Below are 18,099 nucleotides of genomic sequence, written 5' to 3' on the forward strand. Positions count from 1 at the left end.
TGATAAACCAAAGATGAGAAGAAATAAAGTCAAATAATTTTTCAAGCGTAAAACTTCCATAGTTCATCATCAATAAATTAATGAAACACATAGATAAAAAAAAAGGGTAAAGGATATGGCACTAGACCCTTAAATTCCAAACCAGCGGTGCTGATCTCCGTTTTAAGGCCCTTCAGCCAAGAAGCGCAATTTGGAGCTGGGGGCCAGCCATCTTTGCTTTCGCACACCCTTCCTGCTTAACTTCCCAAATTTCTCCAGGTACCCATTTAGAGCTGGATAGACTCTAACTGAGCTTACAGTCACGTTACTGACCCCCGTCCCAAACCAGAATAACCGACCACACCAGGAATCGATCCCCCCCCCCCCTTGGACAAAGGATTCCAAATCCAGCGTGCCAACCACTCGGTTGTCACACCAAGTCACACTAAAAACGAGCGTCAAACAGTTCGTGGTAAAGAACTGTAAGTAAAGATAATTTCTTAAACCACATTGGCCTGACATCACATAAAGAAAGAAAAACGAGCAAAAATGAAGTTTTTATAGGCCAAATGAAAATACTGAAAAAACACAACAAAGCGAATATTTCGAGATGACAAATACCTCTCTTCTTCAGCACGAAACGAAAACCTGTTTCCCCCTTTCTCCAATACAGGCTGATATCTTCATGGAAGACCTTGAAGAAAGGGCTATTTTGCAAAGTTTTTGTAAACCTGAATTTTGGGTTCGTTTTAAAGATGATATTTTTTATTTGTGGGAGCATGGTGACGAGTCTCTGGGTTCTTTTCTTCACTTGCTCAACTCCTTGGATCCAAAACTTAAATTTACTCAGGAACTGGAGGTAGAGAGGCATCTACCTTTCTTAGATGCTCTGGTGCACCGAAATGATACATGTTTCGAGTTTGGTGTCTATAGAAAACCCACACATAATTACCGTTACTTAAATTATTCCTCTAATTATTCTCCTGCTGTGAAAAGAGGAGTTGTCATTTCTCTAGTTAATAGAGCATTAAAAGTTTGTTCAACACGCTTCTTGGATTTAGAGCTCAACCACCTTAGATATAGTCTAATTGGTAATGTTTATCTGATTAGTTTATTAAATTTTTTAAATGCAATACGCATTAAATGATTATCAGATAGTTACACAGAAAACACAAATCAAAGGGAAAATTCAGTTTATATTGGTCTCCCGTACGTTAAAGGGGTTTCAGATCATATTTCAAAAAATTTAAGAAAAAACAACATTTACACTTACTATAGACCCAGAAAAACTATCAGGTCCCAAATTTATCAAGGTAAAGACCCTATCCCGATTGGTGAAAACTCCGGTGTCTACAGAACTCCTTGCTCGTGTGGTCTTTGGTATGTCGGAAGAACTGATCAGCGACTCACGGATAGGTTAACTCAATACTCTATTTCAATTAATAACACACTTAAAAAGCGGAAAAAACAGAAAATTTCAACTCTGCCGTTGCAGAGCACATTTTTGAAAACCCAGATCATACTATTTTGTTGAATTAAGCTACCCTAATTTCGCATGACAAAGGTATTGTCCAGCACTACAGAAAAGCTGTTGAAATTTATAAATACCAACATTTAGGTCTAGCTTTAAACAAAGATTCCGGTGATTTAAGAATAAACGAGTCATATTTTGGTTTTCTCAAAAGAGAAGCCGATACTTTAGTAATCCCTGAAATAAACTTTGAACCACTTTCCCAGTCATATAATCAAACACGTGAAGAACCCCTTGGGTCTCAAAGGGTGTCTGCAAGAAAAGCAATAATTTAAATCCGAAATCAGATGACATAGTTCTCCAACTTATTTAATTGCTGGTTCGTTTTCTTTTTAAGTGAATGGATTGTTTTCTTTTCTTTTATTTCTCAGTTGTTCGCTAGTATCCGTCGATGGCAGTTCATAATTTTTTGGATTTTGTGCAAATCGCGGATATTGGCGAATAACTCCTTTTTATGGTTGTTAGGTATTAAGTTTTAATTCTTATAATTTTTGGCTTTTATTGAATTTTATTCATCTTTTAAGTTTTTGGTTCTTTTCACATTGAATTTCCGCGTTTGTTTTTGTTGTTATTTTCTTCAGCACTTTCCTTGGATACATTATTTCGTTTCGCGCTGAAGAAGAGAGGCGTCTGTCCTCTCGAAATATTCGCTTTGTTGTGTTTTTTCAGTATTTTCCTTTGGCCTTTAAAAACCCCATTTTTGCTCGTTTTTCTTTCTTTAACTGTAAGTAAGGAGAGACCCGGCTCAATAGTAACCGAAACTCTAAAAACGGAATTTTGATACCAATCAGATTTGAAAAGAATCAGATTTGTATGCTGATTTCAAATATTATAGAACCTTAATGAAAATAACACCATAAGATTCAGCGTATAAGAGAACCCTAATGTTGCGGTTTAAAGCTCCTATCTGCAAAAATGGAATTTTTTTTTTTTTTTTTTTTGCCAGAAGAAAGATCACAGATGCGTGTTTATTTGTTTTTGTTTTTTTCCCAGGGGTGATCGTATCGGCTCAGTGGTCCAGAATATTGTGGGAGGGCTCATTCGAACGGAAATTAAAAGTTCTAGTGCCCTTTTTAAGTGACCAAAAAAATAGAGGGCAACTAGGCCCCCTCCCACGCTCATTTTTTCCCAAAGTTTCTTGGATGACTTAATCCCCCAAAGTCCCCGGGGGGAGGGCTGAAAGTTATGAACTTTACCCAATGTTTACATGCAGTATTGTTTATTGGGAAGTAGAAGTTTTCAGGGGGGGGGTTATTTTCTCTTAGTGGGGGTGGGGGCGGTGGGGGGGGGGGGTGTTTCTGGGGTTATGCGGGAGGATATTTCCATGGAAGACGTTTTCATGGGGGAAGGGGCATTGCTATGAAGGGCCGCCGGATTTCCCAGCATTATTTAAAAAACGATCAGAAATTAAATTGAAAAAACAAGTCTTTCAACTGAAAGTAAGGAGCAACATCAAAGCTTAAAACGAACAAAAATTATTACGTATATGATTGGGTTCGCTCCCTAGTGAATACTTCGCTCTTTAAGCTTAAGATTTTTTAGTACATTCATACGAGCTATTTATTCTAATTAACGGCCTTTGTGATTAAGGGGTCATTTTTTAAAAATGGAACAAAATTCCAACTTTAGCGTAGAGCTAGGTATTGACTAGGGTACACACTTCCTAATATACATATTAAAAACAAATGAATATAGAAGTTCGTTACGTAAGTTAATTCGTAAGTTATATATATTTATTACTAATAAAAACGTTCGTAAATAAAATCAAACAACTTTCGAGAAAGCCATTTAACCAAAAACAAGTAAAATTAATATGCAAATTTCGTTTGAATTATTCATGTACGGTGAGTCAAAATCAAAACTTGCATTAATTCAAAAACGTTAAGAAATTAATTTAAAAAAAAACAAGTTTTTTAAACTGAAATTAAGGAGCGACATTAAAACTTAAAATGCACAGAAATTATTCCGTATATGAAAGGGGCTGTCCCCTCCTCAGCGCCTCGCTCTTTACGCTAAAGTTTCCTATTGTTTTAAAAAATTAATTAAAAAAAAACTTTCCTAAAAATATTTTTTTCAAAGAAAAGTAAAGTTCTTTTTAAACTTATGCTCAGCAGATACAATTACCTGTTAAAATTCAAACTCAAAACGACCAGAAATTACTATTAAGAATAAATGAAACCCAAAACGAACAGAAATTAAATAAACAATCATTGCAAAAATATACAACAAGTAATGATATAAATGAATAAATAGATCTTAAAGCGAGTAATGCTGTCATTGAATATGAAAATCAAGCTTAAAACGACAAAAAAAATTCCTATTGAAGTATAAATGAAACATAAAACGAACAGAAATTAAATAAACAAGCAATGCAAACAAACATACAATTGATAACAATGTAAATTAATAAATAAATCTTAAAACGAGTGAAACTTAAATTGAATATGCAAATCAAGCTTGAAACGAACAAAAATCACTAAAAAAAGAGTATGGGTATCACCCCCTTCTCTCACTGTATAATTCTAAAGCCTACTGCGTCATTGGCGCTTTATTGAAAACCAATTTTATGACAAATATTTTCTTTTGTACTAAATATTAAAAATAAACATTAAAATTATAGTAACATTTTGAACTGATGAGCTTTCAGCAATTAATATCATTATATATCAAATATTTAGTATACATAAATAAATAAAACCTATCAAAATGGGGTTTTCAATTGACCAAATGAAGATACTGAAAAAACAAAGCGGATTTTTTGAAATTACAAACGCCTCTCTTTTTCAGCGCGAAACAAAACTATTTATCAATGAAAAACACAAATTAAAAGAGTTAAAACCAACTACCAACGCACCGGCAACACAAGCTCGTTACCAATATCTGCTATTTGCCCAAACTCCAAAAAAAATATGAATTGCCATCAACAGATATTAGCGAGCAACTGACAAAGACAAGGAACCAATTCATTCACTCGAAAAAACAAAACGAACCAGCAATTAAATAAGTTGGAGAACTATGTAATTTGATTTCGGATTTTAATTAATGCATTTCTTGCAGACACCCTTTATGTGATGTCAGGCCAATGTGGTTTAAGAAATTATCTTCTATATTTAGTTTAATTTATTAGCTCTTTTTAAAGTTGTTCAAGACGAATATAGTTTCACTACAAACAAGTGTTTGGATACTGCTTCCTTCCTTAACTGTAAATAAAAACCAAAAGCCTGCTGCGTCATTGGTGTTTAACTGAAGACGAATTATATTACAAATATTTTCTTTTCCAGTTCTTAAAGCATTGAAAACAAAAATAAAATTACAGTGAAATAAATTCTTAAACTGATGGATCTTTCAACAATTAATATCATTATACATTAGATATTCAATTCAATGTTGTTTATACTTTCCAAGACGGATCAAGACGAATACAGTTTCCAGTAAAGCGCCAATGACACAGTAGGTTTTAGACTTTTACAGTGAGAGAAGGAGTGAGAGAAGGAGAGAAGTTTGTTTTGGGTTTAATTTATTCTTTAATAGTAATTTCTGGTCGTTTTCAGTTTGAATTTTAACAGGTATTTGTATCTGGTGATCTTAAGTTTAATATGACCTTTACTTTTCTTTGTTAAATTTCTTTCTCGGAAAGTTTTTGTTTTAATTAATTTTTGATCGTTTTTGATAGCAAAAAGTTTCAAGTTTTTAAAAACTCCTTATTTCAAAATAAAATTTTATTTAAAAAAATCAAATTTTCATTAAAGTATCAAAACTGGTATCAAAGTAACAATATCAAAGTGAAAAATGGGTTTGTATCAACCTAGGAGTTTTATTATCTGATGTTTGAAGTATTTTTAACAAAATGACTATCTCAAAATTTTTATCGGATGGGTTTGGGGAAAAGGGCGTGGGGGGGGCTAATTACCCTTCGGTTTCTTTTGACTCTTAAAAAGTGAACTAGAGCTTTCTATTCTCTACGAAATAAGCCCTCTCTGAAGTTTATACAAGCATCCCTTCTATAAGAACCATATATATCCCCAGAGTTTAACTTAAAACGCCTGTCCCTGGGCCCTGGGGGGTTCTGTCGACGCCGAAGTTTTAACATCTGATGGTTAAACTATTTTCAACAAAATAGTCACCTCTAATTTTTGTCCAATGGACTTATCCATCCGATAAACCGAAAGACGTGGAGGGCGGGGGAGCTAATTGCCCTCCGATCTTTTTCACTCTGAGAAAATGAACTACAACTTTTAATTTCCATTCAAATGAACCCTCTCTGATGTTTATACAAGCATCCCTTTCATAAGAACCCCATACGGCCCCAGGACATAGCTTACAATGCCTGCCCCCCCTAGGGACTTGTGTCGACCCCGGAGTTTTTGTTATCTGACCTTTGAATTATTTTGAAAAAAATTGCTCTCAAAGTTCTTATCGGATGAGTTTGAGGAAAATAGGGCGTGGAGAGGAGGGCTAGTTGCCCTCCGATCTCTTTTGACTCTTAAAAATTGAACGAGAACTTTCAATTTCCAATCATATGAGCCCTCATCGAAGTTTATACGAGCATACCTTCCATAAGAACCATATATGCCCCCAGAGCAATACTTACAACGCCTGCCCCGGGCCTTGTGGTGGGGGGTGTAGACACAGGAGTTTTTTTAGTCTGACATTTGAACTTTTTTTAACGGAATGGCCATACGTAAAGGAGTTTTTGTTATATGGTCTTTGAACTATTTTTAACAAAATGGCTACCTCAAATTTTATATCATATGTATTTGGGTAAAAAGGGCTTGGGGGGCTAGTTCCCCTCCGACACTTTTGACTCTTAAAAAGGACACTAGAACTCTCGATTTCCAATCGAATGAGCCTCCTTTAAAGTTTACACGATGACCCCTTCTATATGAAGTGCCTCTGAAAAAAAATTGGAGTGTGGGGGGACGCTAGCTGCCATCCAATCACTTTTGACTCTTAAAAAGTGAATTACAGCTTTCAACTTCCAGTCAAATGAGCTCTCTATGAAGTTTATACGAGCATCCCTTCTATAAGAACCATATTTACCTCCAGGGCATAACTTACAACGGCTATCCCCGGGCCCTGGGGGGCTTTGTTGACACGGGAGTTTTTTGTTATCTAAACTTTGAACTATTTTTAACAAAATTTTCATTTCGAAAATTTTATCCGATGCATTTAGGGCGTGGAGGGGGGGACTAGTTGCCCTCCGATCTCTTTTGACTCTCAGAAAGTGAACAAGAACTTTCAATTTCCAATCAAATGAGCCCTCTCTGAAGTTTATACGAGCATCCCTTCATAAGAACTATATATACCCCAGAGCATTACTTACAATGCCTGTTTCTGGGGCTTGGGTCGACACAGGAATGCTAATTATCTGACCTTTAAACTATTTTTAATTAAATGGCTATTATAAAATTTTTATCGGATGGGCACGGGGAAAAAAGGGTGTGTGTGTGGGGGGGGTGTTGTAGCTGCCATCGAATATCTTTTGACTCTTAAAAATTGAACGAGAACTTTCCATTTCCAATCAAATGAGCCCTATCCGAAGTTTATACGAGCATCCCTTTCATAAGAACCATATACGCCACCATGACAAAACTTACAACGCCTATCCCCCGGGCCCTGTGGGTAGTTTTTGTTATCTAATTTTTGAACAAATTCCAAAAATCTGGGTATCTCAAAATTTGTAGCGGATGGGTTTGGGGAAGAAAGGGCCAGGGGGGGCTAGTTGCCCTTAGCTCTCTTGACTCTTAAAAAGTGAAATAGAACTTCAATTTCCAATCAAATGAGCCCTCGAGGAAGTTTATGCGAGCATCTCTTTCATAAGAACCATACATACCCTTGGGGCATAAATTAGAACACCTTCCCCTGGGTCCTGGGGGTCTGTATTGATACCGGAGTTTTTCTTATCCGACCTTTGAACTATTTTTAACAAAATATCTTTCTCAAATTTTTCATCAGATGGGTTTGGAAAAAGGAGGCGTAGAGGGGGGGATAGCTGCCCTCGGATCTCTTTTGACTATTAAAAAGTGAGCTTGAACTTTCAATTTCCCATCAAATGAGCCATCTCTGAGGTTTAAACGAGCATCCCTTTCATAAGAATCATATACGCCCAAGGGCATAACTTACAACGCCTGTCCCCGAAACCCTGGGGGGGATATGTATACACCTGAGTTTTTGTTATCTGAATTTTCAGCAATTTTAACTTAATGGCTATCTCAAAATTTGTATTGGATGCATTTGGGGGAAAAGGAGCGTAGGGGGGGGGGCTAGTTGTCCTCCAATCCCTTTTAACTTTAAAAATCTGAACTAGAACTTTCAATTTCCAATCAAATGAGCTCCCTCTGAAGTTTTTACGAGCATCCCTTCAATAAGAGCCATATATTCCCCCAGGGCATAACTTACAACGCCTGCCCTCATGCCCTGGGGGGCTGTCTCGATCCCGGAGTTTTCGTTATTTTAACTATTTTTAAAAAAGGCTATCTCAAAGTTTTTATGGGATGGGTTTGAGGAAAAAGGGCTTGGCGGGGTGGGGGAGGGGCTAGGTGCCCTCCAATCTCTTTTGACTCTTAAAAAGTGAACTAGAACTTTCAATTTCCAATCAAATGAGCCCTCTTTGAAGTTAATACGAGCATCCCTCCCATAAGACCCATATATGCACCCAGGGCATAACTTACAACGCCTGCCCCGGGGCCCTTGGGGTCCGTGTCGACACCAGAATTCTTATTATGGATTTGGGAAAAAGGGTTTGGAGGGAGTGGGAGCTGTCTACCCTCCCATATCTTTTGAAGCTTAAAAAGTGAACTAGAACTTTCAATTTCCAATCAAATGAGCCCTCTCTGAAGTTTATACGAGCCTTTCTTTCATAAGAACTATATTTTCCCCTAGGACTTAACTTATAACGCTTGTCCCTGAAGACTGTGGGGAGAGTGTCCTGCTCAAACACATAATTTCCAGAACTTCCAACTACGTTGAACAAAATGGCTATATCAAAATTTGTTTTGGATGTGTTTGGGGAAAAGGTGGGCGTGGAAGGAGGGTTAGGTGCCTTCCAATCTCTTCCGACTATTAAAAAGGCAACTAGCCACTTAAATTTCCAATCGAATGAGCCCTTTCTGAAGTTTCTACGACAAGACTTTCTACAAGAGCCTTATATGCCCCAAGGGCATAGCTAACAACCCTTGCCCTGAGGGCAGTGGGGGAGTTTCCTCCTCAAAAACACAATTTCTATCTGGAAATCAACTACGCTGAACAAAATGGCTATATCAAAATTTTGATTGGTTGTATTTGGGGAGCTGGTGGGCGTGGAAGGGGTGTTAGTTCCAATCACTTTTGAACCTTAAAAGGGCACTAGAACTCTCGATTTCCAATCGAATGAGCCCCCTTTGAAGTTTCTACGACGACCCCTTCCATATGAAGTGCCTCTGGGGAAACAAATAATAAATAATAATAAAACATTGGAGCCGTATGGCCTTTACTATAGGCATCGCTATAGCGTTGCCTCTGATAGAGTTGTGAGAAAGAGTCTAACTTTAGCGTAAAGAGCAAGGCGTTCAGGAGGGGACAGCCCATTTCATATACAGAATAATTTCTGTTCGTTTAAACTTTTAATGTCACTCCTTACTTTCAGTTAAAAAAAAATTGTTTTTTGTTCACACTCAAAGACCAAGTCACACTCAAAACGAGCAGAAACTAGGGGGAGGGGGAGTATGGCTGACGCCCCCTGCCTTCTAAAGTTCAGAACATAATTTGCATTTTACAGAAAACAATCCATATTTCGAGCTATGTGTTTTTATTTCTCACGACATCGAAAAAAATACGAAAAAAAACCATCATAACCAAGATTTCGGTACTAAAAAAAATAAAAGAATTAGGATTGATAGTTTACTTATATGTTCTGATATTCATTCCTGGAAGTTTTAATAGTTTTGGATTCATTTAAGTTAAAAAATAAAGAACATAAAATGTATTTTATTTTCTGTAAAGTGCAAATTATTTTCTATGTTCTGGTTATGGTCAATCTCAAATGTTTTCCCCATATTTTGCAATTTTTTCTTTTTTGATTTTTTCCCGTCCATCATGCGAAGGAGACTGTATTCCTCACTTGTTTGACATGTTACTGGTTATGCTAATTATATTTAGTATTCTAGAAATATCTGTCACTGTTTTTAGAACACGTTTTAAGTCATTTATATATTATTGAGTAATTATTTGATTGTTCTAACCCGCCACCCTCCCCATGGAAAGAGAGGTTGAAACCAGCTCTTTCTTTGCTATTTGCCGAAACATTTATAATATATTTGCTTTCGAAACACGCTTGAAGGCAGACTTCGACAATTTTATCAAAAATCAGAATCATTCTAGCGGTAAAAGGTGTGGCAAGGTGTGGCAAGATGGCCACATAAATGGAAAGAAAAGGAGCCATAGGCATTTAGTTTATTTTCTGTTTTTTGCTTCAAACAATTTTAGGTACTTGTATGATATACCTCCTACCTAATATTCTTCTAATATGTTTCTCTGAGGCTCAATCCTAATGAAATATACCAAAGTAAGATAAAAATATAATATTTAAGAAACAAATTTGGGCTATATATTAGCATATTAGGGAGGGGGATAAAGTATAGTGGGTTTGCATGCCTAATGTGTTAGATACAATTATTCTGCATATTATGTAGTAAGAATTGTTTTCTAAATTCACACTGTCAAAATACTTTCCTCCCACCCCACCCCACCCTTGTGCGCAAATATATAGTCCAAATTATATATTTTCCGTCTACTCTGTCACTTCTCTTTGTCTTGTCTCACACTAAGTTGAAAGAAACTAACGAAAAAAAACAAAAAACGGTTCTATAATGTGTCGGTGAATGAACAACTTGAGCGGTAGGAGGTTTATCATACAAGTACCGAATTGTATTGCTGCACATGAAAACTGAACAAAAGTACGCTGCACTCAAGCCAACGGGTCAATCCCTGCCAGAGCTGTTCCTAGAGGAGGAGGGGCAGCCAGAGCAGTTACCCCGGGCGCCATGGCGGGTGGGGGGGGGCGCTAATGAGTGACGGGGATGCCATTATGTCATAGTACCATTTTTGAATTTTCTGGTTTTCTAAAATAATCCTTACCTGTTTGGAAACCACCCCTCTTTCTAGCCCTAATCCTTTCTCGTTGTTTCACTGCCTAGCTTCTCTACAACTTTGTAAATATATCTTACTTGGCTAGTCCAAGAACCTTTTCTTCTGTCACTCAAGCGCTCTTGGTATCAGATCCGTTCAAAAGGAGGGGGCAAACAGGGCAGCTGCCCCAGGCACTGTAGCTCGTGGGCCCCGCGGCTTGGGAATTGCCCACTTTTGTCCAATTTTTCACTTTTATTCGGCTTTTTTGCTTATAATTGGGTCGGGAGGGGCGCTGTAATTAATTTTGCACCGGGCACCATCAACTCTAGGAAAGGCTCCGATCCCTCCCCTCCGTCAATCCACCCCTGATCAATTTTAATAGGTATTTGAATGGATTTATCGCTTAAATGAGAGCATGTAAAGGTAGACAAATTAAAATAATTTACAATCTGAGAGCTAACAACATATTAACAACAAAATGACCGACGCTTCGCACGAGTGCGCTGGCAATACACTGAATACTTGAGCGGCGCGATAGTGTAGATGCACGTCCACTGTGTCACCAGAACTTAAACTGACAGCGACACGGACACAGAGCTTGGAGGTACATGATACAGGATTGGAGGCTCAAAATCACATACACCAGTAACAGGCAGTGCGTATCTCCCTAGGTTCCCATGAAGTTTGAATCCCACTTTGCTTGAGTTCATAATCTTTTAATTTATAATAAAGTTTTAGACTTTAAATTCAGCATATGGCACCTAAAGCGAACTGATAAAGATTGATGTCAACATAAGTCCAAGTTTGTGGAGTGTGAATCCTACTTTGCTTGAATTCATAATTTCTTAGCTAATAATGAATTTGAATACTTTAAATTCAACACCTGACACGTGAGGCAAAGTGATAAAGATTGATAGTCAACATAAATTCAAGCTAAAGGTTAAGCCTCCTTACATCATTTCCTCTGTCACTCTCCTGCTTGTCCAACTTCCTGAGCCAAACCTATGTTTATCTCAAATTGCCAAGTCACAAGCTAATCAGCGTCATCCGTAAGAAGTGTGCCAAAAAACAAAAAGGAAAATATATTTAAGTCAACATTGTAAAGGCTATTCTCCTTTTAAATAAAAACAGTGTGAACAAAGTTCTACTGTTGCTACTTTACTCTTAACCTTGGCCTCGCTATCATTTTTCTGAGACTAATTTGTTTTAACAAGAACTACAGAAAAAGTAGATAGAGACCTATAAAAAATATACAAAACTACAAAAAAGGGTATATAGCCCCTACCGCTCATGTTGTTCATTCATTGACGCATTATAGAACCGATTATTTTTTTTTCGTTAGTTTCTTTCAGCTTAGCTGTGTGACAGAATATATGGAAAATATATAATTTGGGCTATATATTTGCACATTAGGAGTGGGGGTGGTGGTGGTGGTGGTAAAGCATTTGGACAATATGAAGTTAGAAAACAAGTCTTATTTCATAATATGGAGAATGATTGTACCTAACACACTGGGAATGCAGACCCGCTATCTCCCCCCTAATATGCAAATACATAGCCAAATACATAGTAGTATATTTTTATCATACTTAAGTATATTTCATTAGGATTGAGCGTCAGAGAAAAAATTTAGAAGAATATTAGGTAGGGGCTATATCATACAAGTACCCATAAAAGTAGATATGGATAGGGGAAAAATAGATAGGGAACGAGAAAATAACTAGATAGGGACTATTTACAAGGTGGCCAAAAAATGATTCCCTGAAATTAATAGGACGTATTTCTGAGTTTACTTTCGAATCGTATTAAATTTTTTGTTAGTAAAGGTAAAGGGTAAAGGATACGGCACTAGACTCCTAAAGTCCAAACCGGCGGTGCTGATATCCGTCTTAAGGTCTTTCAGCCAGGAAGTGCAATGGGGGATGGGGCCAGCCATTCTGTGCTTTCACACACCCTTCCTGCTTACCTTCCCCAAATTTCTCCAGGTACCCATTTAGAGCTGGGTCGACTCTGGCTGAGCTTACAGAGTTACGCCACTGAACCCCGTCCCAAACCAAATTTCCGTTAGTAGTCATGGTAGTTTTTTTTGCGTAGTAAAACATGAGAATTTTTTAGTTTTTTTTTTATCTAGAGCAGCATTCAATATGGCCCTGATTTATCTTTATGCACAGAGGCAAACTTAGGGGACGACCCCTCTTGCTTGGGTAAAGTTTGCATTTGTCTAGTATTCAATTAAATTAATGTGAATCTATCGAGCAAAAAAAAGTCAAAAGAATTCTAGCCCACGGATCCGTCGATTAAAATTAGAGGCCCCCTCTACCTTTACACAATCCTGGATATGAATGTGTCATTACATAGCTTCAAACAAAGTAGGAAATTGTTCGTGATCCACGGAACGACTGATCACCTCCGTGATAAGTTCCTTTAGTCCAGCAAAGGGATTAACTTCCTATACACTGTTGTCGAAGCGGCCTCAAAGAAAAAAACTTGGGAAGTAATTTCGGGAATATTGAATATCCATTCAAAATCAGTCTCTAAACCGGTCACGTGGTCTCCAAAGATCCTTTTAAGCCAGACATCTTAGCTGTGAGGGCTCGTTCTGTCTTGATGAAGCCGGAAATGCATCTTAAGTGACCATTAATAGTCCTCTCTGGGAAGTCTCGTGGAACATACCGGAAATACTAACTGCACCGGCGCATATTAGGATCCATGGATATTGCTGGACTGACTCTCACATTCTCGGCAAGGAAAGTTTTTAATGGCCGCTCTAAATTTCTTAATTCTCCCACTTCACAAACGTTACAAATATTTTTAAGTTTTGCACTTAGATGAGTTGTATCTCATTCATGCTTATGCATTGAAGTATCGTCGATTTCTTTGAAAGTATCCGTTTTGTAGTGAATGTTTGATACTGCACGGCCTTGGCTAGAGCCCCAATCAAGCTCTAGGTTTAAACAAACGAATTGTATTTAGCCAAGGATGGTTAATGAATAAGCAAAATATATATAAGAAAATTACGCACAGTGCCCACTTGCATGGGTTACCCTTAATGTTCCGACTAGGTTACGATTTTTTTTTAGGTTACGACTAAATCTAACTAAAGTTTCACAAGACAGCTTCCACAAAAGAAAATATGTCAGTTTCCCTTCTTCCTTTGAAGTCGTCAATTTTTTAGCTTAATTTCTCTTTTCACAATTTTTTACTTTGGCTTTTTTTTAACACGGCGCAGAGTCACAGCAAAGCGAAAACCCAAGTGTGAAAACAATTTACGGACTGAAGAAAACATTGAAGGTTAGAAGTGCGCATGCTACATGAAGCACAGAACACGAGAATTTTTTTTTTTTTTTTTTTTAATGTTTAAAAAAAAATTTTTTTTAATGTTTGGAGATTTTAGTCACAGAGACGATCACATGGGAGGCGTAAAAAAATTCAAACAATCAAAAGAAAAAATTCAAAAAAATTCAAAAATTCAAACAAAAATTCAGTGGTAGAGCAAAATACCTTTCAAAAATCGGTAAGAAAAAAACTGAGACAAATTTCCTTGACTCATAGATGGTGTTGATACTTCACTTTGACCGATTAACGTCGCCAAAATCTTTACAGTCTAGGAAGGTAAATGATTCTACCGCATCATAATTATCATAATTATATGATATATATCATAATTATAACAAAATCAATAACGTGCAACTAATACTTTAGTTTTAAGGCTTTTGATCCCAATTTGGAAGAAGTTTTACGAGCCTTTTGAACATAGCTAAGCTAATTTGTATGAGTGTTCTTTTCTATCCTTTTCTTTTTTAATACGTATTTATATGACTTATTTAAATATTGCGCTGTGTCGTATAATAATACTTACAAGAAGCTTATTGTCTACTGTTTTGACAACAATCTCTTCGGGGGTGTATTGAGAAACATCGAATCTTAACTTGAGAAGTTTCTGCTCTCCGTCCTCCTGAATAAGGGGTGAGCTCAGGCCTTCCAACCAAGATGAAGGAGGGGGTGCCAACTCACTAAAGAATAAAAACTATAAAATGTCGTATAGTATATCTTTTTCACAATAATCCAAAGATAAACCCCAGATGGATTCCTAAAGTACCAAAATGTTGAAAATGAAATCTGACTGTTTCGATTGGTTAAGTAGGATGTTAGACAACCGCATATATCTTTAAAATTAGAAAAAAAAATCAGGATTTAGTTTTCAACAAAAAACACCTCTAGTTTTGCAGTTTTGAGTAGGAACAGGCATCAAAATATTAAAAAAAGAAGTGATTGAAAAAAAAATCAGCCAAACAAAGCTAAAACCTATTACGCCAAATAACATAAGAAGGTACAGCTTTCTTTTCAAGATTTAGTTATCTTGCAAATCAACAGATCAAGGCTATATCCAAGGCGGGTTAGGGGGATTTGACCCCCCCCCCCCCGAAATATTTATCTGACTTGTAAGAACGGAACAAAATGAATATAAACAAATTTCTGAGGCGTTCTTGTAAAGTTTTTGGACACCCCGCCCCCAAAAAAACTGTAACCCCCCCCCCCCCAAAAAAAAAAAGAAAATCCTGGATACGACCTTGCAACATACAAATAATGTTTGAATTTTTATGGGCAAAAAAACGCTGCCACATTTAATTAATTAGTTTTGCTTATTTATCTTCACAGTTCAGCGTGGCAAAACTGACGAAAATGTGGTACTCAAGGCCATATCCAGGAGGGTTTAGGGGGTTTGAACCCCCTCCCCCCCCGAAATATTTGTCCAACTCGTGAAGATATAACAAAAATGAATATAAACAAATTTTGTATGCGTTTTTTGAGGTATTTTGTGTAGCCCCCCCCCCAAAAAAAAATCCTTTTTTTCCCATTACCTGCTTAAAATAAAGTCAGCAGGTTCAATTAATGCCAAATTATGTGTTGTTTCCTCATTCTGTCCTTTTTCTCCAACAGATGTTTGGCTTTTTTCAAAGTAATTTTTCGAGTAGAACTAACTGCAAAAACTCTAATTTTTGTCAACGATGAAAGCCCTTGTCACTAGTTCGTTCTACATCTTGTTTTTATTCTTGGGAGAGGATGGTAAACGCCAAGAAATCGCTTTTATACAATTGGAATTAGAAAACACCATTCACGAAATTTTTTTGACTGTAAAATTAACGTTTGTGGATCCCGGATTAGACTAACTCCTTTCAGGAAGGGGGATTAGTGGGGATTAGACCAAACCAGTCAAAGTCGCAGTTTGGCTCGTTAGTAAGCTTTTCTGTTGAATGTATTTTATGTCCCTTCGATTTATACTTTGCTTAAGAAGTTGAAGAGTAATTACATCAATCTTCAAACTACACAAATTATACAGCAAGGGAGCTTTACAATTATAGGCTATACATATAATTTTTCATCGAATGGAGTGTGACAAAAAAAGTGAGCATCTTTCAGTTTTCATACAACCCTTGGTTAGATACGACCACCCCCCCTGAAAAAATGTTCAGTAGCGGGCATGAGAGGCAAAATGATTTTAGAGATATTTAGAGTGGAGCTTGGCCTGAAAAAACTGGGTAATAATTTTAGATTAACTTTGAATCTTTATTACTGCAATGTCAAACGCGCTCTGAAGCTGAAAGAATTTGAAATTGGTTCAAAGTGTAAAAAATTACAGCTATTTCTGAAATGTCTATCACATACTTAAAAAGAAAATCAACAGGTTTATGGCTTAATTTATGGGATCTTTTTCCAAATTCTTCGTTTCTATCTATTGCCATTTTTCCCAGTAGAGCTTTGGCTTGCTTTTTCCAAGAAAATTCAACCAAATCTTCGCCTTTATGTTACGAGAAATTAAAACGCGGTTTGACATTTGGAAACGTTCCTACATAAATAAAGACATCAAATGAAAAGGTAGAGCTCTGAAAATGCAAAACACCTCAGATTCTTTTTATCACAAAAAATTACAAATATCGTACAGAATATATATTGGAAGGAGTAATAGTCAAGGTCTAATATATATATATATATATATATATATATATATATATATATATATATATATATATATATATATATATATATATATATATATATATATATATATATATATATATATATATATATATATATATATATATATATATATATATATATATATATATATATATATATATATATATATATATATATAGACCCCGGCACCGCGCCGGCAGATCGACCGAACGCCGCCAACGAGAGGCCCAGTCGACCGCCGCCGAAGTGTCGCTATGCCGCAGGCGTGCCACCGCCGGCAAAGGTGGCGGCGCTCGGCTGACTTTAAATTAATTTTGCGGCAATTCTTTATTGGGTCAACCGCAAAGTCGGAGCCTTTATTTCTCGGGTGGTTTAGCGTTTCGATTTTCCTGATTAGAAATCAAGCAGGACTTGCACTATTCCCAAATTTTCGGGTATTTCCCCGAAAATGTATGCGTCACCCCGAAAAAAAAATTTGGTTCCCCAAATCACCAAAGATCACGCAATCACGTTGCCACCCATAGCGATTTATCACCAGTGACTTTCCTTGCCAAATATTACTTTGCACACCATAATTCTTCACTACTCTCTTGTTCGTTAATTTTCGTCTCTACAGCCTTCAGCCTTCAGTTGGATTTTGAAATTGACAGCTGACAGATTGTTTCTACAGCTGAATTGTAAGTTTGCAGGATTATTTTTTTCTTTTGCTGTTTTTAGATAAGATTTATCTTAATGTTTAATACTCAATTGTTGAACACCTGATAGATTAAAGAAAATACAACCTTCTTTCTGAAAAATTTTTACCCCTCCCCCCCAAAAAAAAAATCCTTCTATTGAGACAAAATTTACTATAGACTAGGCTATGTACAAGGTTGGGGAATTAAAGATTGAAACGGAAGTTACCTCACAAATATGATTCATAAATAAATTATAAATTATTGCCTATAGGGGGGGGGGATAGGGGACTATCGTTTTTAAATGATACTACCTCTTTCTTTTTTTTTATTGAAAGCAGGGATGCCAAAAAGATAATTATTTTTTTCATTTAAATTGGAGACGGAAGAAAATGATATCAAATTCCCAGGGAAACCATTGAAACATTTTGATAGACCCAGGGCCCCTATTGGGTGTGTATGCGGGGTGTCGCCACTTATTGATGCAAAAATGGCGCAAAAAGGTTGCTATGCCACTTACTCGAAGGGGAGAACCCCTTGTCGGCCCAAATGTTAGTGGGATTCCCGCTCTTGCCCCAACGGTTCCGTAAATGACGGATTTACTGATAGGACCTTTTCTGGCTCCCACCATTGTTCGTGGCGTTTAGCCGCTGGCAGTAATACCGGTAGGCCACAACGCCACTGGCGTGGTAATATACGGGTGTCACCACTTATTGGAGGGGAAAGCCCCGGCCCCAAATTATAATGCTATGCCCGTGTCTACCACACCGGTTCTGCAAATATCGGACTTGGTACTACCCGATTTACACTATACCCTGTCCCCGGGTATGA

General features: G+C 36.9%; 1 protein-coding gene across 1 annotated transcript in view; it reads right to left on the reverse strand.

The window, feature by feature from the left end:
* LOC148948244 (protein lethal(2)essential for life) overlaps positions 1–18,099 on the reverse strand; it is an 83,491-nt gene that overhangs the window by 27,851 nt on the left and 37,541 nt on the right. The window contains exon 2 of the mRNA XM_089094242.1: positions 14,475–14,628. Within this exon, the coding sequence (XP_088950368.1) occupies positions 14,475–14,628 (154 nt within the window). The remainder of the gene's footprint in view (positions 1–14,474; positions 14,629–18,099) is intronic.

The sequence above is a fragment of the Artemia sp. Qi Xiang Cuo genome, chromosome 9, assembly GCF_049724085.1.
Source record: "Artemia sp. Qi Xiang Cuo chromosome 9, ASM4972408v1, whole genome shotgun sequence".
Taxonomy (NCBI): Eukaryota; Metazoa; Arthropoda; class Branchiopoda; order Anostraca; family Artemiidae; genus Artemia; species Artemia sp. Qi Xiang Cuo.